The sequence below is a fragment of the Anabrus simplex genome, chromosome 8 (assembly GCF_040414725.1).
Source record: "Anabrus simplex isolate iqAnaSimp1 chromosome 8, ASM4041472v1, whole genome shotgun sequence".
Taxonomy (NCBI): Eukaryota; Metazoa; Arthropoda; class Insecta; order Orthoptera; family Tettigoniidae; genus Anabrus; species Anabrus simplex.
Window position 1 is genome coordinate 189,767,983 of NC_090272.1, and position 19,693 is coordinate 189,787,675.

The following is a 19,693-nucleotide window of genomic DNA, read 5'->3' on the forward strand; positions in this document are numbered from 1 at the left end:
TTCCACCTTTCTTGCGTTTTCCCACAACTTTCTCAGTGTGGAAATAGCACAGTTGAACAGACACTCCTCATATGGAATTCCAGCATATGAGTTGTTCATTTCGTTTCATATCATATCAGTCTAGCAACAATTTTTCGCATCATTACCTCAAAGAAATGGTGAACAGAGTTTTTGTACTATTCTCGAAAATGTTTCGCTTGCACATTTCACCCTGAAGGAGCTTTTACTCGTTTTATTGTTATTATTGTTATTATTAATTTTTTAATTATAACGGGATTTATTGCAGTTACTGAGCTGTCGCCTTTAATATGACATGTAGTAATCACTGGCTTGTAACTTCTAATCCACCAATAAATAATATTATTTTTTGTATGAACCAAGAGTTTTATTTCAAAGTAGCCAACATTTCAACACTTCCTTTGATACATCCTTTTCATTTTAGTTTGCTCCCTGTGTGGATCAGTGGTAGAGTGTCGACCTCCGGGTACCAAGAACACGGTTGGAAAAATGTTCATTCGAAACTCCATGTCGTACGATATCGGCATATAAAAGACCTCTGGTGACGCACTTAGTGTTTATCTAACAGAATCAAATATACTCATCCATAGATCGCTCAAGAGAGCTGTGCTTTACTCTGCCATCTCGTGGAGTAAAATGGAACTACGAAACTGAAGTGTAGGTAGCCTAGATGGCATCAAATTAAAATATCTGCAAGCGGTAGCGGAGGCCGAACTATAATATATTTATTTATTTATTTATTTATTTATTTATTTATTTATTTATTTATTTATTTATTTATTTATTTATTTATTTATTTATTTATTTATTTATTTATTTATTTATTTATTTATTTATTTATTTATTTATTTATTTATTTATTTATTTATTTATTTATTTATTTATTTCGACTTTCTCCAACTGGAGATTGCGCCGGAAGACGAAGTATAAACAAAAGCAAGATAGATTTGAAAAATAATTGTGAGTTTATTACATAATGGTTTGTAAGGACATTTGTTGCATTAAAAAGTTTGGGAGATATGGTTCTTCAGGATTTGGATCGAATATTTCTAATGCTGTCACTGCAACTTCTCTTATTAATGCCTGATCGAGGTTAAATGATTTGCAGAACTTGACGATGGTTCCCCTACAGCCAACCATTAATCATATGACTTTTATATTATCCAAATGGTATTCTTGATAATACAATGGAATGGATTGTTCATATCTTGTTTTCTTTTCCTCATGTACTTCGTGGGGTTGTGGTTTGGATGTTTCGAATCTGATCGTCGGATCTATCACAAAGTCCTTTCGGTGGTCTTTATTATTAAAATACAGAGTTTGAGGAAAGATTTTCATTTTCAACCATTTTTGCTACGTATTTAATTATTAATTTTGAAGAAATGTGAAATAAACAGTGTTCTTTAATTTCTAAAATATGATAGTCAGAACTGCCCTCATACAATATTGTAGAACAGAATACTCCCATCCTCTAGCTATGCATCACCTGACACTTGCGAAAGAGTAATTATTTTATTATAATCCAAATTGTTCTTTTTATATATGCACGCTTTTCCTTATTATAGTTAGTTTGTCTATTACTACATTAAACAGTCTAAACCTAATAACTGTTTACACTCATTCTCCAGACTGTCACGTGTTCTTTGCCTAGATGTTACACGCTGTTTTATATTTAGAATAACACGTATCCTATCCTCCGTTATACCGGGCGAGTTGGCCGTGTGCGTAGAGGCGCGCGGCTGTGAGCTTGCATCCGGGAGATAGTAGGTTCGAATCCCACTATCGGCAGCCCTGAAAATGGTTTTCCGTGGTTTCCCATTTTCGCACCAGGCAAATGCTGGGGCTGTACCTTAATTAAGGCCACGGCCGCTTCCTTCCAACTCCTAGGCCTTTCCTATCCCATCGTCGCCATAAGACCTATCTGTGTCGGTGAGACGTAAAGCCCCTAGCAAAAAAAAAACTATCCTCCGTTATTTAAATTAGCGTTTAATTTACTTTCTCTTATTTCCTTTTGCCACATATACAGTTGCGCTCGTAAGTAATTTGACAACAACGTCTGTATCAATTGTTCCGCCTCTTGTCAAATCTATAGCATAAAATATGAACAAGAAACATACGTCAAAACAAACTAACGTTTTGGGAATAGAATATTATCTGTAATCAAATTTAATAATGAATTTCAAAACTCATAAATATTTGGACAAATAAATCAAACAAGTGTTTATTTTCTCATCGTGGCAATTAATATTTCCTTGCATAGCCTTTTGCATGTATCATAGCATTACATCTCGCAGCAGGCATGAAAACAATAAGGGATCTAACTTTGTCTTTAGGGATTTTTTCCCATTCCAATTTCAAAACGTTAAAGAACGCCACTTTAATTGTATGCAATTCTGTCCTTACACGCGAGTCCAGCAGCTTCCACGTGCGTTCTATTGGATTTAAATCCGGACTTTGACTTGGCCGGGGTAGAACTTCTATCTTCTTGTTTTGCACATATTGCTCCCTTTTAGTCGCCTCTTACGACAGACATAGGATACTGTGGGTGTTATTCTACCAACCCCACCGTCAGCGGCACCCCATTATCTCCCGAATGCAAGCTCACAGCTGCGTCACTCAAACCACGTAGCAAATTCATTTAGTGCATAGTACTGAAACTAAATGGGTATTTATACAGTACATGTAGCATATCATAGTACAGAGACTGACATTCTGGCGAGTACCTCAGTGTCCTTGTAACGTTTTAACTGGTATGTATTCCATGTATACTCACTGTTAATTTTTTGGCTGCTGCGGTTTGCAGTGATTCTTGTACTCTTTGATTCTCGTTATTTATCCTGCATCTTGTGCTGAACCTTTCGTCATTAGCAGTCCTCCGAAATAATCGAAATATTTTGGTAAGCGAGGACATCCCTCTCCAGCATCTTTTCTGATATCGGCTTAGGAGGTCAAAATTAAGGTTTGATCTTCTTGCGCAATTTTTCTAAATGATAGACATAATTCACATTCAGCTCAACATTTGAAGAACATCAATAGCGACACAAACACCCACACAATTTCTAAAGCCAAACTGCGTTTCGCTTGAATAACTACGAGTACGTGACATTTAATTATAATTCCTAAGCTAGCTAGCCAATTATCGTCGTTCTGGAAGCTAGCATCTGGTCCGGTACTGGAGCCAACAGCAGAGAGAGGGGAAGAAAATAAACATAATCTTTCTCTCTCCCTCGCACTGCTACGTCATTGTAACACACTAATCTATTTTTATCCACATACAGTGGCTTCCAAATATGTTCGCGTGCGAGAAAATCTGTGTTCCGTCAGGAAATGATGCAGCGATATTTCCTCTCCGTTAGGAAGTGCAAATTATATCGCAAGACCAGCTAATCAATATTTTCTCCTTCACAATGTGAATAGGGGACCGAATACATCCATAACACTGAGCGAGTTAGCTCTGTGGTACGGACTACTATCAGCGCACTTTTTATCGAAAAATTTGTGTACGGGTTTGAGGAGTAAGGAGGGAGCAATTCACGTTCCAGTAGTACTGCCAACTGAATGGAAATGAAATCTGAATTGCATCGATAATATGATCGATCGATATGAATTTTGCTAAACCTTTGTTATCTTAAGCCAACAACTGTGTCACACACACATTATATAACATTTATCGATGCGAATCTTATTTCTAGAGTGAATTCTATAGTTTGGCTTTGCTGTGTAAATAACAACAGTACTAGTACGTAAAGTGTACGCCAGATGTCGCACAGCGATGCATAAGCAATTCATAGTTTGTGTTTCAAAGGTTGCCAGTACGAATCTCGAAGATTGCCGAGGTCGACCAATTCAGCACTAGGGTGTAAATCTATCCAGAAAATGTGCGCAGATAGTACGTATCTGTGAGATGACGATTTTAAACTTAACCATGGCAGTCCAGAAGATGGTTTTCTGTGGTTTCCCATTTCACATTTTCACACCATACTTGGCTACGCTCGGTTGCTTCACAGTCCTAGCCATTTTCTTCCCCATCATTGCGTAAAACCTATCTGAGTTCGTGGGAAAAAACTCAAACGACCAAGCGAGTGGATTTTCGATCATTATGTAGCCTATTTATTGCCCGTATGTCACAATATTTTGAAAGAAATATATTTTTCGCTATTCTTCGCACCACAATTTTAAAAAATGTCCGTATATTTGTAGAACTCAACGAACACCTCACAATATATAGGCTATTATCACGCTAGACTCTTGAACTAATTGTTAGCCGCGCGGTATGGCGATTGTAGAACCTCAAGATGGCAGCACTCTTCCATCACCCGAAGATGTCATACCGAAGTCAGAGTTTTTGGATGGGTCAATGGCCCTTCCTCTTTACAAATAGATATTGAACACTGCCATGACAGTGGTTGTCTGCAAATTATTTCGATCTGAAAATTTCCATGTTTATTTTACCGCTGATCATCTCAAGTACGATTCTGAAACTCCAGACGTATTGCACGTCAAAACATTCCATAGCCTATCCATACTAAAAGGGGATTAAATGGGTTGACCGCAGAGGAGGTCTCAAATTGGAAGCTAGGTTATTGACCGTGGGTGCCTAGCATTGGTTCCAGTTGTACAAGGCTCGACGTTTCCATCTTTCCTATTCGACTTTCCTTGGTCAGCTCTTGTTCTATTCATGTCTTAGGTTTCCAATTTCTAGCGAATGTTCCATTTCCATGTCAGCCCTTCCTTTTATATTGCTGACTTCTTAATTCTAAGAATTGTAGGACCCAGTACTGGATCTTGTGGTAGGTTGACTACGCTGGAATCCAGAAGTCCCACCCTCAGGCTTTCTTTAATTTCAATGACAAGTACATGTTACCAGTGAAATAAACGGTGTTATATATTGATATTAGTCGACAACTGAACCAAGTTCGTAACGTTTCTTAAAAATCACTACCAGGCGTGTACTGAGGCTGGTGGAAGACATTTGGAACACTTGCTGTAACTGGTACAGATATTTCAATATTTGAATATTGCAATGTGAATTCAATGCATTATGCACGAATAGTTAACATTTCATAGCGACATATAAAAACACTCTTAACTCCCAAACGGTGCATTTCCGGATATGGGTTCCTTAATGAAAACTGTTCATATTGATCTCTTCTATGACCCCTGGAAGTTCGTAACATAGTCATATGTATAACCTCTGTTTTCATTTTTCACATTCATTTTGTGAGTATGTATGTACAGTATATTGCTTTGTTTTTTTATTATTATTATTATTATTATTATTATTATTATTATTATTATTATTATTATTATTATTATTATTATATCACAGCACGTCAGTCCATGTCCACCATCGCACTACACAGAAAGCTACAGAGAAGGAAAGAAAGGCATTAGCTTCGGTTTTTGACTGTTGACTACTGAAACGTAACGTCAAAATTGCGCGCTGAATAATCACTGTTTGACATTCACTGACATTCACCCACACTCTGGCGTATTTTTAACTATGAGTAATGGCTGTTGCATTCCAACATCTTGCGGCAGGTCGTTAGATTTACCTCTCACAAGACAATACCTACCCGCAACACATTGTGTGTGCCAAATTCCTCTCAGTAGGCAACCCGCGCAACTCATCAACGATTCCATCTTGTAAGATGAAATATACCCGTCTTGTTTTGTGCACGTAAATATTATTGGTAATGCATAATTTAGGGACTATGGAAATTGTAATCTTCACATTGGAGTATTTATTCCCGCCCCCTTCCTTCTTCTACCCTCCAGCTCTCCCTCTGCGAGTGTTTTAACATGGTGAGTACTTTTCTTCTTAATGGGCGCTTAGGTTGAGAATGTAGGCTAAATTACTCCATTCCAGCAACGTATTTCTACGCCGTACAAAATATGTATGTTCAACAATGTCCTGTTCCTCTACGGGGTCGAGTATGAAGTGAGATGAATCTTCGTAGTGAGTTTTTAAGACCGGGTGCCCTTCCTGACGTCAAACTTATCACAGGAGTTAATAATATGAGATGAAGTGAATTATGTGATACACAATATTAGTGAAACCCGGTGACGTCACATAGCCTACTCCTGCTGAATAGCACCAAGGTGTTTCCTCAAGGCTTTACATCCCAATCTGACGGACGAATCACCATTAACAGAGGCATATACTCTCATTCCGTACGAGCAATGTGAAGAAGTTTAGAATTTGATCCAGGCTCTTGGCACGGAATATAGTGATTATGAATTGTATACCACGACCTCCCATACCTCGCCGGCCAACATTCTGATAGTGAATTTTTTTCAAATAATGGGATTCGAACCGGTTAAAATTGGTGTCAGACCATATAGACTTCAATGCCTTAACGATCATGTCCACCAGGTGGTATCTAAGCCGTACAATATATATGGACATGTATATTGTATAAGGCGTTGCAACGCATCTCCTCCTCCTTAGAATTTTCCGAATTGTCTCTTGAATCGACACATCGTCCGACTCATTGGCTGAATGTTCAGCGTTGAGGCCTTCGCTTCATAGGGCCCCGGGTTCGAATTCCGGCCGGGTCGGGGATTTTAGTAGCAACTGACTAATTCTTCTGACCCGGGGACTGGGTGTTTGTGTTTGTCCCAACACTGCCCTCTTCATATTCAGAAAACACACCACACTACCAACCTCCGCAGAAACACGCAATAGCGATTACATTCTTCCATATGGGGATGGTATCAGGAAGGGCATCCAGCCGTAAAACAGGGAAAAATCAACATGTGCCACTTAGTTCGCACCCGCGACCTCACAGATGTGGGAAAACCGGTAGTATTAGTAGTAGTAGTAGAAGAAGAATAAGTCTGGAATCGTCACATCACATGGATTCGGTCAGTTTCATGGTCAGATGGCCTTCGTGATGCCAACGCTATTTGAAGGCATGTATTCACTATTGCTTATTTCTGTAGTGAAATGAAATGTCGTATAGCTTTTAGTGCCGGGATATCCCAGGACGGGTTCGGCTCGCCAGGTGCACGGCTTTTTATTTGACTCCCGTAGGCGACCTGCGCGTCGTGATGAGGATGAAATGATGATGAAGACAACACATACACCCAGCCCCATGCCAGGGAAATTAACCAATGATGGTTAAAATTCCCGACCCTGCCGGGAATCGAACTCGGGACCCTGTGACCAAAGGCCAGCACGCTAAGCATTTAGCCATGGAGCCGGACAGTGTTTCATGTAGACGAAGGGAAATGCATTAAGACAATCACAAACACCCAGTCCTCGAACCAGAGAAATGAACCAAATGCAGTTAAAATTTTCGGCCCGGCCGTAAAACGAACGCGGGGCCTATGAACCGAAGACATCAATGGCGACCATTCATCCAAGGCACTACAATGGACAATGGGTAATGCCCTTGCATTTTGTAGAGCTCTTTGGGTGAATGTTCAACGTCAAGGCTTTCGGTTCAGAGGGCCCGTGCTCGATTGCCGGCCTGGTCGGGAATTTTTACTTTGTCTAGTTAATTATTTTGCTCGAGGTTTGAGTGTTTGTGTTCGTCGTTACAAGTCTTCACATGGATACAAAACATCACACTACAAACCACCACACAAATACGCGATAGAGAATAAATCCCTCCACATGGGGTTGACGTCAGGAAGGGTATCCTGTTACAAAACTGGGATAAATTTATACAATGTGCTGACCAAAGGTTACTCTAAAAAGTGTCAGCTGTCGGAGTGAACCTTACAGCGGCTTACTTCAGTATGATGGCCCTTCGTGGAGGGACTGTCTGGATACAATGCATGTATTAATGTTTAATTTTCATTAACGAGTCAGCTTTTGTTCATCACCTGTTACACCTCACTAACAATTAATTATGTTTGTTGCTGTTGTAGTTATTCTTGCTGTTACAGCTATTTCAAGTAGAGGGCTTGGGTTTCAGTCTTGTGAATTTAAGTGGTTAGAGACCCCATAATCACAGAGTCTGTGACGGAGTACGCTACCCGTATTGTGGGAGCCTTAGGACTGGGTATGAGCATTACGATTACTACTACTACTACTACTACTACTACTACTACTACTACTACTAATAATAATAATAATAAAAATAATAATTTGAAAATGTTATATATATATATATGTGTGTGTTATTTGCTTTACGTTCCACTAACTACTTTTTAAGGTCTTCGGAGACGCCGAGGTGCCGGAATTTAGTCCCACAGGAGTTCTTTTACGTGCCAGTAAATCTACCGACACGGGGCTGTCGTATTTGAGCACCTTCAAATACCACCGGACTGAGCCAGGATCGAACCTGCCAAGTTGAGGTTAGAAGGCCAGCGCCTTAACCGTCTGAGCCACTCAGCCCGGCTAATTTGAAAATGAGAGCTTTCAGACAGTATGAGGACGAGGAGCACTGATTACCTATTGGCCCGCATTAATCCAGAGAGGTTAACGAAGAGAATGTTTGATCATTTCGATAATAACCACAAAACAAAATTCCGGTGGTTCATCGAAATTAAACAGGATATGGCTGAGCTGGGTATCACAAGGAACGGGATATCAGATAGAGCATTTTTCATCAAAAGTATTAATGAGTTTGAGGAGTTCCAGGAGAAAAAGAAGAAAATATATCTGGACGAAAAAAGGAGGAAATATAATCAAAGAATGATACAATACTGAAAAAAGAGGAAGGCTAGAAGCTGGCCAAGATGGAAGAAAGAACAAGAAGAAGAAGAGGGGGAAGAAAATCCTGAAATTAGTTCACGTGGTCCACAGCTGGCCAAGATGGAAGTAGTAGAAGAAGAAGAAAAGCATAGTCGTAAGGGCATCCAGACGTAAAACTGGATCAATTCCACATCAAGAGCATAACCCAATAAATTACGAAAAAGCCAGTAAGAATCGTCATAGCTATTTAGTATCTTCTAAGTGGTGCCATCTACGCAGCCCGAGTATCCATTTAGATGTTCTGATCACTGACATCTGACAGTGAAGCGGAAATCTGACAGACCATTTTTAAGGCTAACTTAATTTTGTCTGACGGAGGCAATGTTCCCAAATTATTTCGAGGAAACCGTAAATCACCTCGTCTTCTATCACATTTAGGAAAACAGAATTTTCATTTTGTCTGTGGGTACACTACAATTTTTTGGCATCATACATACTTCGTTGTCATCTCGGATTAGGTTCAGAATACTCTAAACTAGTTTTAGTTCAATTTTTGTCTGTCAGTCAGTGTGTTTGTTTGTTTGTTTGTTTGTTTAAAGCGACACCGTCGGAAAACACCTAGCCGTGGTGTGTGTAATTAGTATAAAGTGGCGTAGCAATGTTAAGGTGTCCAAAAGGATAAATATCAAATTTCTATATCAGTTTACTAGGCTATATCAAAAGGCTATACGAAATAAAATGTGTGTGAAACATACTTTAAAATATCTTTTGTATTTTACTTTTTTACCCTACGAGTAATAATGACGTCAATATCCGCGAGTAGTAGTTATTTTCACAAACTTCTAAATATTTCCGAAAATGTTACTTCCACCTAAAAAGAAGACATAACAAACATGATAGAAAATCCAATACCTTATATTTGCTACATTTATATTTTACTTATATATTTTTATTTATTTTTATTTATATTTTGTACTCGAAGAATGAGATAATAAGGAATCGAAAAAGGGGAGCCGAAATTGTCGGCTTCGAACGCCGTAATATGGCCGAGCTGGAAGAAAATCAGAATTCTGATAACCTATAATGTCCTAAACCTCCTAAAACTCATCAGCAATAACATTACTCTGACTGCTGTTATGGTGTTTTTCCGCCTTCTGTTTGTATGAGTGGCGGCGCTATTTTCCTAACCACATGGCACTAAGAACTATAAAAATTCGCATCGTTCTCGCTAACCTCTTCGTACGCATTGATTTAGAAATAATCTCATGTTTAAGACACGAAAAACGAATAGAACGACGAAAATGGAACGTTCTCACACGCACTATAGGGTTCTCTTTTCAAACTCTAACATACCCCACGCGTTCAACCATATTGCCTTATTAAATGGCTCCATCATACTATTTCTAGAACTCGTCAGGGAGAAGACTGTATGTATGTGCAGTTCGGTCATTTTCTAATTACGTATAGCCGCTCGAAAAAAAACAAGGATTAAGCGCATAGTATTGTATGTTCCTCGCATTGCTCAGGCGGTCAGGGGCTAGCTTTCTGAGCTCCATTTGGCAGGTTCGATCCTGGCTCAGTCAAATGGTACTCGAAGGTGCTCACATACGTCAGCCTCGTGTCCGTAGATTTACTGGCACGTAAAAGAACTCCAAATGGAGAAACTTCCGGCATCTCGGCGTCTCCGAAAATTATAAAAGTATTATAAAAGTAGTTAGTGGGACGTAATTACTGGGATATTATTATTATTTTTATTATTATTATTATTATTATTATTATTATTATTATTATTATTATTATTATTATTGTTGTACCAAAGGAACACCAACTCCGTATTTTCAAACTAAGCGCCTTTTAGAAGGCAATCTATAATACGAACAGTGAACCTTCTACTGGAAGAAGTGTGAACGTTTATCGTCAGATGTCTCTACTGTCGTCTGATGTCCTCCCTCGGGTGCGTGGATGAACAATCAATTTTCGAAGTAATTTAGTTCTGTCAAGGTTTCCAAAACTGAATTGTTTGTATATTGTTTTTGGTGTTCTAAGTTTGCTAGCACTTCTTATCTCTTTCCGCCTGCTTAAAATTTTTGAAAATCAAGAATAGTGTTTGTGGGTGTGTCCAGGGCTTCGGTCCAGAGAATTCTGAAACCTTCCTCTCCAATATAAAAGTTGGGACCTTTCTGGCCATGTTGTCTTTCGATCTCTCCAGTCAAGAGGCTTGCCTCGTCCATCTCCGGAAGGCCCACCAGCTCAAGGTAATGGCTGACATATTTTAATAATTTAATAGACTCAGAAAGCTAACTCGAGGGGAAGGTTTCAAAATCCTTTCTTAATGTAATCTTTCAATGCAAATTTTCAATCAGGTCCAAGACCTTGGCCTAACTTAGGGAATAAAGAGTGTGAACCGTCTTGTATTCCCCTTCTCCTTGGTATTGAGGCGAATATAATTTCGTAAACTTTAAAACTTTCATTTTGTAATTTAAAAATTTCTCTCCATCTAGTCACCTCCGTAGTATAGGATTAGCCTCTGTAACTTCGGGCCATAAGCCCACATAGGGTTTTTAGAATTTTCATGTGAACTTCAAAGGAGTGAAAGTGTTCATCTCCTAACATTTTGGTTTACGGCCGACCATGTTAAATCTCTTCGTTTTCCACTAAGGCAATGTAAGGCACATTTTGCCTCCGTTAAAAGTTTATATATTTAAACATAACGTAGACTGTCGAGCGGGTAAGGCAGTGGAAACTGTATTAATCTAGTGTTAAAATGTAGATTGTGCCTTGGAGAGGCTTGATTGTAATAAGTGTGGAGAGTAATCTCCTAGAGGGTAATCGCGTGGAGCAAAGACGCTCTTTTGAATGTAGTAAATTTTGGAGCTCAGTCTCCTAGAGGATTACTTTAATGGAGCAGTGATGCTCTTGAAAAACTGTAACTTGGGAGCTTCAAGCTCATTCTGGTAAATCGTTGTTGGCAGATTGTTCTAGGCTTTTCTAATATTGTTCTAAAGGTTACGAGCTAATATTTCTCTATCTAATTGTTATTTATTATTGTTTAACAAGTTTAAGGGGCTGGCCCCGTGGTGTAGGGGTAGCGTGCTTGCCTCTTACCCGGAGGCCACTGGTTCGATTCCCGGCCAGGCCAGGGATTCTTACCTGGACCTGAGGGCTGGTTCGAGGTCCATTCAGCCTACCTGATTAGAATTGAGGAGCTATCTGAAGGTGAGATGGCGGCTCCGGTCTAGAAAGCCGAGAGGATTCGTCGTGCTCAACACACGACACCTCGTAATCTGCAGGCCTTCGGGCTGAGCAGCGGTCGCTTGGTAGGCCAAGGCCCTTCGAGGGCTGTAGTGCCATGGGGTTTGGTTTGGTTTGGTTTGGTTTTAACAAGTTTAAAATCTATAAAGAAACAAAAATTGAGGAAAGAAAAAATTCTAATTGTAGAGTTTTAAATTATACTTTGGTCTTTCCTTTGTACTCCCATTCATGCCCGCATCTTCTTTCACCTCTGCGTTTGACGAAATCCCCGGAACAATTATCACTATGATTATTATTTCCTCGAATTTAATATTATATCAAACGTAATTGTACTTATCATAGAAAAATCACCTCCCTTGTACATACAAACCTTTTGGATACCACAATATACATACATCATATAACTATAGGGTCAAATGTTTATCAGAAAAGTCTACCATCGAAGAGCTTATCGTCGTTGCATCTCGAAAAACCGCTATGTGATAATATTTCAGCTTAGAACTCCGACCAGAAAGGTTCTGTCATCTAAGGTTCAGAATTGCATAAACAGTATCAACGAATTTTGGTTCCAAGTGCTATATGTGTTGCGGGTTAGTATTTCTCCCCTCAACATTGTTACATAGGGGTATTTCGATGCACTGGTTAATTTCGCTGGCACGGGGGCTGGGTGTAAGTGTTGTCTTCATTATCATTTCATCCTCATCACGACGCGCAGGTCGCCAACGGGTGTCAAATTGAAAGACCTTCACCTGGCGAACTGAACATGTCCTCGGACACTCCCGGAAATAAACGCTATACGCCATTTCATTTCATTTCGATGCACAACGACGTTATACAATATTATATGTTCATTCCGTTTTTGAACGACTGTATATTTTGTGAACACCAAGAAATGCGGCGTCAGCAAATATGCGTACACTTGATGTACTTGTGCACAACTCTTTGTTTACATCAGGGCATGTACTGAAAGGGGAATCTGTATTTTATAGTTGAAACGTGCTCTGTTTATTCTGCTACCACTCACCTCCGCTAGATGGCATTACTGTTGGGATTACAACAGTTCTCAGACTATATAAGTAGGTTATCTGTGGACAGTCCGCTGAGTGCTGAGAGGGTCTCGGCCACCAAATGGCCACGACTGGTCATTGTCCGACACCTCTGCACTCCGACCAGCCAACCGAGCAGAGGAGGGGTCGCCATAGCTCTACCGTGCCTCTACCGCGGCTCTAAGCCTCCGTATTCGGGCTGGTTCCTAGAGTAGGTTGCCGTGAGAGTGGTTTACCATTCTCCTACACTAAGGTGAATGCCGGGACAGTTCCTAGTGTAGGCCAATACCTCCGATGCTCTCACCTCCACCACACATCTCCTTTCTTCGATACAAATTTCCTGGCCAAAGGGACGGCGTCACCATCTAGGAGGCCCGCCTTACCTTCAGGGGAGGAATGAAGTAATTAAGTAGTAGTAGTGAAAGTAGTAGGTGTAGTAGTTGGCTCCTCTTTGATACAACGATGGTTCAGAGCAATTCTATCGTAACTAGCATTTTTCACATCTTACATTAAAGGAAATTAAATCAAACTTATGGCTGTCAGCGATTTTGGCAATATTGACAGCCATAAGTCTCCATGGTGATTTCTGGCATACAATAAGAACAATCCGTTCTCAACAACTCTATTTATGACCTTCCCAGCGACAGCATGTCGACGGTTCAGAGTATATTTTACATCTTACATTAAAAGCAAATTAAAAGTTCCCGTGTATCCATCGATCACATCGAAGGTTTTCGGTGGTGCAAGGATGGGAAAGGGCTAGGATTAGGAAGGAAGCGACCGTGGCCTTAATTATGGTACAGCCCCAGCATTTGCCTGTTGGGAAAATGTAAAAACAAAGAAAAACATCTCAGAGTTGCCGACTGTAGGATATAGAAAAACCTCTATGTGATAATATTTCAACTTAGAACTCTGACCAGAAAGGTTCTGTCATCTAAGGTTCAGTATTGCATGAACTATATCAACGAATTTTCGTTCTGCGTGATACGTGTGTTGCGGGTTAATATTTCACCCCTTAACATTGCCACATAACGGTATTTCGAGACCCAACGACGATATCTTACTTACTGCATTATCATACGTCAGTTGTCTTGAACAATACGTTCGTCTGTGTTATTCTGGTGAAGTCGACAGCCGACATGTTTGTGAACTGGCTCCCAACGAATTTAGGCTAAATGCAAGAATGAAATAGTAACAACAAAACAACTCAGACTCCAAATCGTCCGTAGATAATTTCTGTCACAACTGCGTTGCTCGCGGAAACTCACAACGCCTCTGCCCCGTCATTTATGTGGTTTTAGCATTTCCTTTGCATTGACTGGCAGCCTACACTTACCCTTTACTCGTGATGGATGGAGGTCAAGATAACTGAAAGGTCAAGTTAACAATCTGATAGGCTGGAAACCTTAGCCAATATTCAGAGTTAATCATTTATCTTCATTTAATTATATGTTCAGTGGTTTGCTAGAAAATGAGTTGAAAGCGAATATTTCAATCCCTTCCACGGATGTGAAATCCTTATTTTTGTGTTTGCTTTATTGGATTTAAACAGCTTAAATAAATAAAATTAAATATATCACCCGGAAAGGTCTTATTCCATTATGTCTTTAAATACATTACAAATATAAGTTTGCATTAGAAACGGTTTTTATCGAAGAAATGGTAATAAAACTGATATAATAAATCATAATTATTTAACTTTTCATGACGAAAATGTAAGTAACTAATACGACTGTAGACCCGCCAGTACAGTGCCGCGGTCAACCTCTCTCTGTGTGTGTGTGTGTGTGTGTGAGAGAGAGAGAGAGAGAGAGAGTTTGGGTGTGTGTGTCGCTGAGCTATTGAAGGCGGAAACTTTCGGAGTACTGTTCCACTAATCTAGTGTAGACTCACTTTACACGGCAGAGCGATTCAGAAAATCAAGTTCACCTTTTCATTACGCCTGTCGTTTCACTTTTCACCTGATCATAGGTTAGTGTTGTGTGCCAGAATACAGGCTCATCAAAGCGCTGGTGTGGCCAAAAAATGGTAAGGAGGTTCTGCCAACATTACGTAAGAGTAAACACTGTTGGAAACTGGGTGTATCCGCACAATTCCGTGCACTCGACTGTACATTCAGATGGCTTCCATAATGTATTCTATTAATTTTAACAATAGCAATATTTTGCGTTCAAATGTGGAAAAATCCATTTTATGATGCAGAACAACAAATTAATAATATTAATGTTGTTCAACTAAAGGAGGAAGTGTCTAGCCGAAGTGGTAAAGAAGTGTGTTTTATCTGGAAGAGTCGTGAGTTTGATTCCATCTCAGGAAGTCGAAAATTCAGAAACGAAATTTCTACTTATGGGATGCAAATTGTCCGCCCTTTTCCCAGTTCATTTGACCAGCACTTGAATTGGATTTGGAGGAATAATGAATTGACTATTACGCATCTCTGTGTTGATTGACATGTAGACGAGAAGTTATTAACACAAATATTAAAATCTAGCCCCTGAGTCTGAGGAATTATCTACTCGTGGTTAAAATCCCCGGAGCGGCCAGGGATCGAATCCAGACCCTCAAGAACCGAAGGTAATTGCGCCGATTATTCAGACAAGGAGCCGGATTCTAATCTATATAATAGAATTTCAAAACAATAAATCACAAATAGTCACACGACATTTCGAAAATCTACCAAATTCTTTTTAAAACTAACACAATTTATAAAATATTGTCCCAATTTTCATGGTTTCTTAGTTAGTGCCATGTTATACAACTCTTCGAATTTGGGGTAAGTCGGACAAAAATAACAAAATATATAAGTATTAAGCATGGGCTGCCCTTAAGATTGGAAGAGGTTTTGTTTTTCAATGGATTCCCACAACACGTGACATCTGTATTGCGGGTCGGTATTTCCCTGGCAAGATTGTCACGGAGCAGTTCTTCTAGGTCAGTGGTTCCTAGCCAGGGTTCCACGAAAATGTGTTAAAATATATATGATCCTCTAGTAGATACTCCACATGAACTTTGCGCAGGATTTGAAAAATCACATAGGACTGTCAGTAACCAGAGAATGATGCATTAAAAAACGTTTAAACTTTTAACTGAGACTGAATATGTAAATGAAATTAAACATTTTTCACGAAAACATCGTGGTAGAATATGTTTTCTTCATAACAATGAAACGAAACAAACATGAAAAATTGTACACGTTCATTTTCACCGCTACAAGGAAAAAACACGGAATCATGGATCTGTTTTTGGGCTTGGAAGACGAGAATGCTACGAATTCTTTGGTTTCTCCCCCCTCGCCCCTTTAGCAGTCTGTTACGACATGCAGGAGGTACAGATTCTTTGACTTCACCTACAGGGAAGATATAGAGTTCCGATAATTCGAAAGAAAAATGAGTATATCCACACAAGAATAGTAAGGCTCATGAAATGTAAGAAAATGAGACATTTTAGACATCGTAAATATAATACCAATCTTCTTCTTCTTCTTCTTCTTCTTCTTCTTCTTCTTATTATTATTATTATTATTATTATTAGCCAGACGAATGATATAGTAGGAAGCATGCCTGATTCTTATTCCATAACCCTGGGTTCGTTTTCCATCCAGTAAAGGGATTTTAATTCTGGACCGGGAAGTAGAACGGGCTACACTTGGTACAAGCTATTAGTTACAGAAGCACACAGTGAAAAGATGGCAGTACTATTGAACACTGGTTTCCATGGTTACAGTAGTGTCAGGAAACTGATGACACTAATTCCAGACAGAATCCCAGCCCAAAAACTTATCCATGTTAAACTGAAAAAATGTATTTAAGATATTTTATTATCCGATTTTACTCTATCCTCTTTTAGAGGAACTTTCACATCCCAAGAATCAATTACTAAGAAATTAATGTCGGACGTTATTATTTAATTAATTTCCGATTCGTTGGCTGAATGGTCAGCGTACTGGCCTTCGGTTCAGAGGGTCCCTGGTTCGATTCCCGGCCGGGTCGGGGATTTTAACCTTCATTGGTTAATTCCAGTGGCCCGGGGGCTGGGTGTTTGTGCTGTCCCCAACATCCCTGCAACTCACTCACCACACATAACATTATCCTCCACCACAATAACACGCAGTTACCTACACATGGCACATGCCGCCAACCCTCATCGGAGGGTCTGCCTTACAAGGGCTGCACTCGCCTAGAAATAGCCACACGAAATTAAAAAACTAATTAATATTGCATACAATGGGTTATAATTATTACTACTATTATTTTCTAAGAGAGAGTTAATATTTAATCTAACATTGATTAAAATACACAAAAATACACAAGTATATAAACGAAACACAGAATTATTCTTCACACTCTAAAGTTATAACAATAAAAGTAATAATATTATTATTAATAATAAATAATGTTATTGAGTTTGCGTATTACTAACCACTTTTACGGCTTTCGGAGACACCGAGGTGCCAGCATTTAGTCCCGTTGGAGGTATTTTATGAGCCAGTAAATCTACCGATACGAGGATGGCGTATTTGAGCACCTTCAAACATCACCAGATTGAGCGAGGATCAAAGTTGCCAAGTTTCGAAATTATACTTAACAATGCTTTATGGTAGCTACGACTACAACTGAGTACACGCACGCTCTATACGCTTGTTGATAAAGCTTCCCGAGTGTCGCTTTTAACCTAGGAAGTCATCTGAAAAAACCTATTCATCGTTAAAATGCCTTTCAAAAACAGTATTAATATAAAATTTCTTTATTTAAGTGCTTTCGTAAGAAGATAGAAATTCCGCTTCTGCCAATAACAGTTTTTGTAAGTTGTAACTTTATAGTGAATGCCTTTCTTCTTAAAATAAATGATTGGCAATATAATAATCGCAATTTGGCACCCTTACTATTTTATCTTATACTTTACCCCAGTTTCAACATTTCGAAATTCGTTGAGGAATTTTGGAAGCGCCTTTCGGCTTGCCCCATGTTATACAACTCAGTCCAGTGATACAGAACTTCGCCTAAAATACACATTTGCCCTTAAGACTGCAAGATGTCTCCTTTAACAGTGGATTCTCACCATACGTGACATCTGTACTGCGGGTCAGCATTTTCCTGGCAAGATTGTTACGGAGTGGTTCTTCTAGGTCAGCGGTTCCTAATCGGCGTTCAACGAAAATGTATAACAATGTAATTTAAATCTTTTAAGTGAAAATGGAACATAGTGGCCCAGTGACATTTTACAGTAAGTTGTATTTTTATATCGTATGGAAGGGGTGTGTGGTATTTAAAATTGTTTTAGTCTTAATTAACTTACTATCGCTAATTGAATCTATTGTGTGAACAACGGTGTTCATTAACATACTTATGAGTGTATACTGAGTCCTATTTGCTACTTTCCTTGCAAGGCAGTATTTCAAATATATATTTATCAGGCTGTCCGGGTTCCCCAATGCAGGGTGCGAAATCGTGAGGTGGGGGAGGGAAGAGTTTACCCCCACTGACGATTTTATCTCGAAAGTTCCTCCCGCCAAAATTGCCCGCAGGGAGGGGGCATTATTTCATTATAAAATAATGAGGAAAATGTAGAACGCATATTTTACTGAAATTAATGTCTTAACTCTGCATATTTTCGTAAAATCATCCGCAATAATACACATAATATAGAAATAATAGAATGATTGCCAGACCTTGAGCAATAAAGCAACGTAGCTGTGACAACTTCGCACATGCAACCTATTTTTCATGTTTTACTCTGGCAAGTCCATCTGAAATCCGGATATAACTTTCCAATGTTTATAATTCTTGTTTTAACAACGGAATTCAAACAAAAAATATACATTTTTCTGGGGGAGAGGCATTTGTTGGAAATGATATACCCCCCTCCCCTGCCGGGTAATTCCTGAAATAAACAACAGCCCTGTGATCCTTCTTCGCCCTCCACCCCCAGCCATTTATTTCTGATTTCGCACCCTGTCCAATGTTTAGTTTAAAATGTGTAGGGTTCCTAGGAAAAAAAGAAAAGAAGAAAAACCGGCAAAAACATTTCAAAATTCTGTGACTAAATGGGGTTAGCTGATTAGCAACGACAATATCAATTTTTCCCAGCCCTGAAGTCAATTCATGTCGAAACTGCACTTGAAAGGAACATCGTAGGCGTCCACGCACATTTCTCTCGAAAGAGCATTTTGGCGCACATGCCACTGCTATTTTTAGTGTCCCGTATGTAGCATACATCTAGGAGCTGTCTTAATGTTTCTTTCGCTGTTGTAAAATTCGCAGCTGTGTCTCCTTATCACCCGGAAGAGCACCATACATCTCCCATCGTCCAAATGCTCGCTGTCAGACATACAAGTTCCACCCACCTGCCACAGAGGTCTCGCTGGTCCTGGCATGTTGTAGTGGAGAGAAGAGAAGTAGCTAACCAGGTCTTGTCAGCTCAATCGGCCCCGAAACACTGGAGCTGTCGCGTCCATTGCGGGCCTCGAGGGCGGGACACGGAGCAGGGGAGGGGTTGCTGGGGGAGGGGAGGGACTCTTATGATTTTTGAGGTCAATCCCGTTTTAGGATTGCGATGAGGCAACAGGTTTGTTGGTGACGTCACAAAGAACATTCCTGTGTCACCCCTGACTCACTCCGTCGTTGTCAGAGGCTGAAAATTACTTTCCTTCCGAACAGGGCTCCATCTGACTGCAAGGAATATGACTTATTTTCTCTACTAATTAGGTTTTAGTGTGGTCCGAATCCTTGGC

General features: G+C 39.6%; 1 protein-coding gene across 1 annotated transcript in view; it reads right to left on the minus strand.

The window, feature by feature from the left end:
• Window positions 1-19,458, minus strand: part of LOC136878946 (muscle-specific protein 20) — a 238,107-nt gene extending 218,649 nt beyond the window's left edge. Inside the window, exon 1 of the mRNA XM_067152574.2 lies at window positions 19,307-19,458. Coding sequence (XP_067008675.1) covers window positions 19,307-19,336 — 30 coding nt within the window. The 5' untranslated portion in view covers window positions 19,337-19,458. The remainder of the gene's footprint in view (window positions 1-19,306) is intronic.
• Window positions 19,459-19,693: the final 235 nt, after the last annotated feature.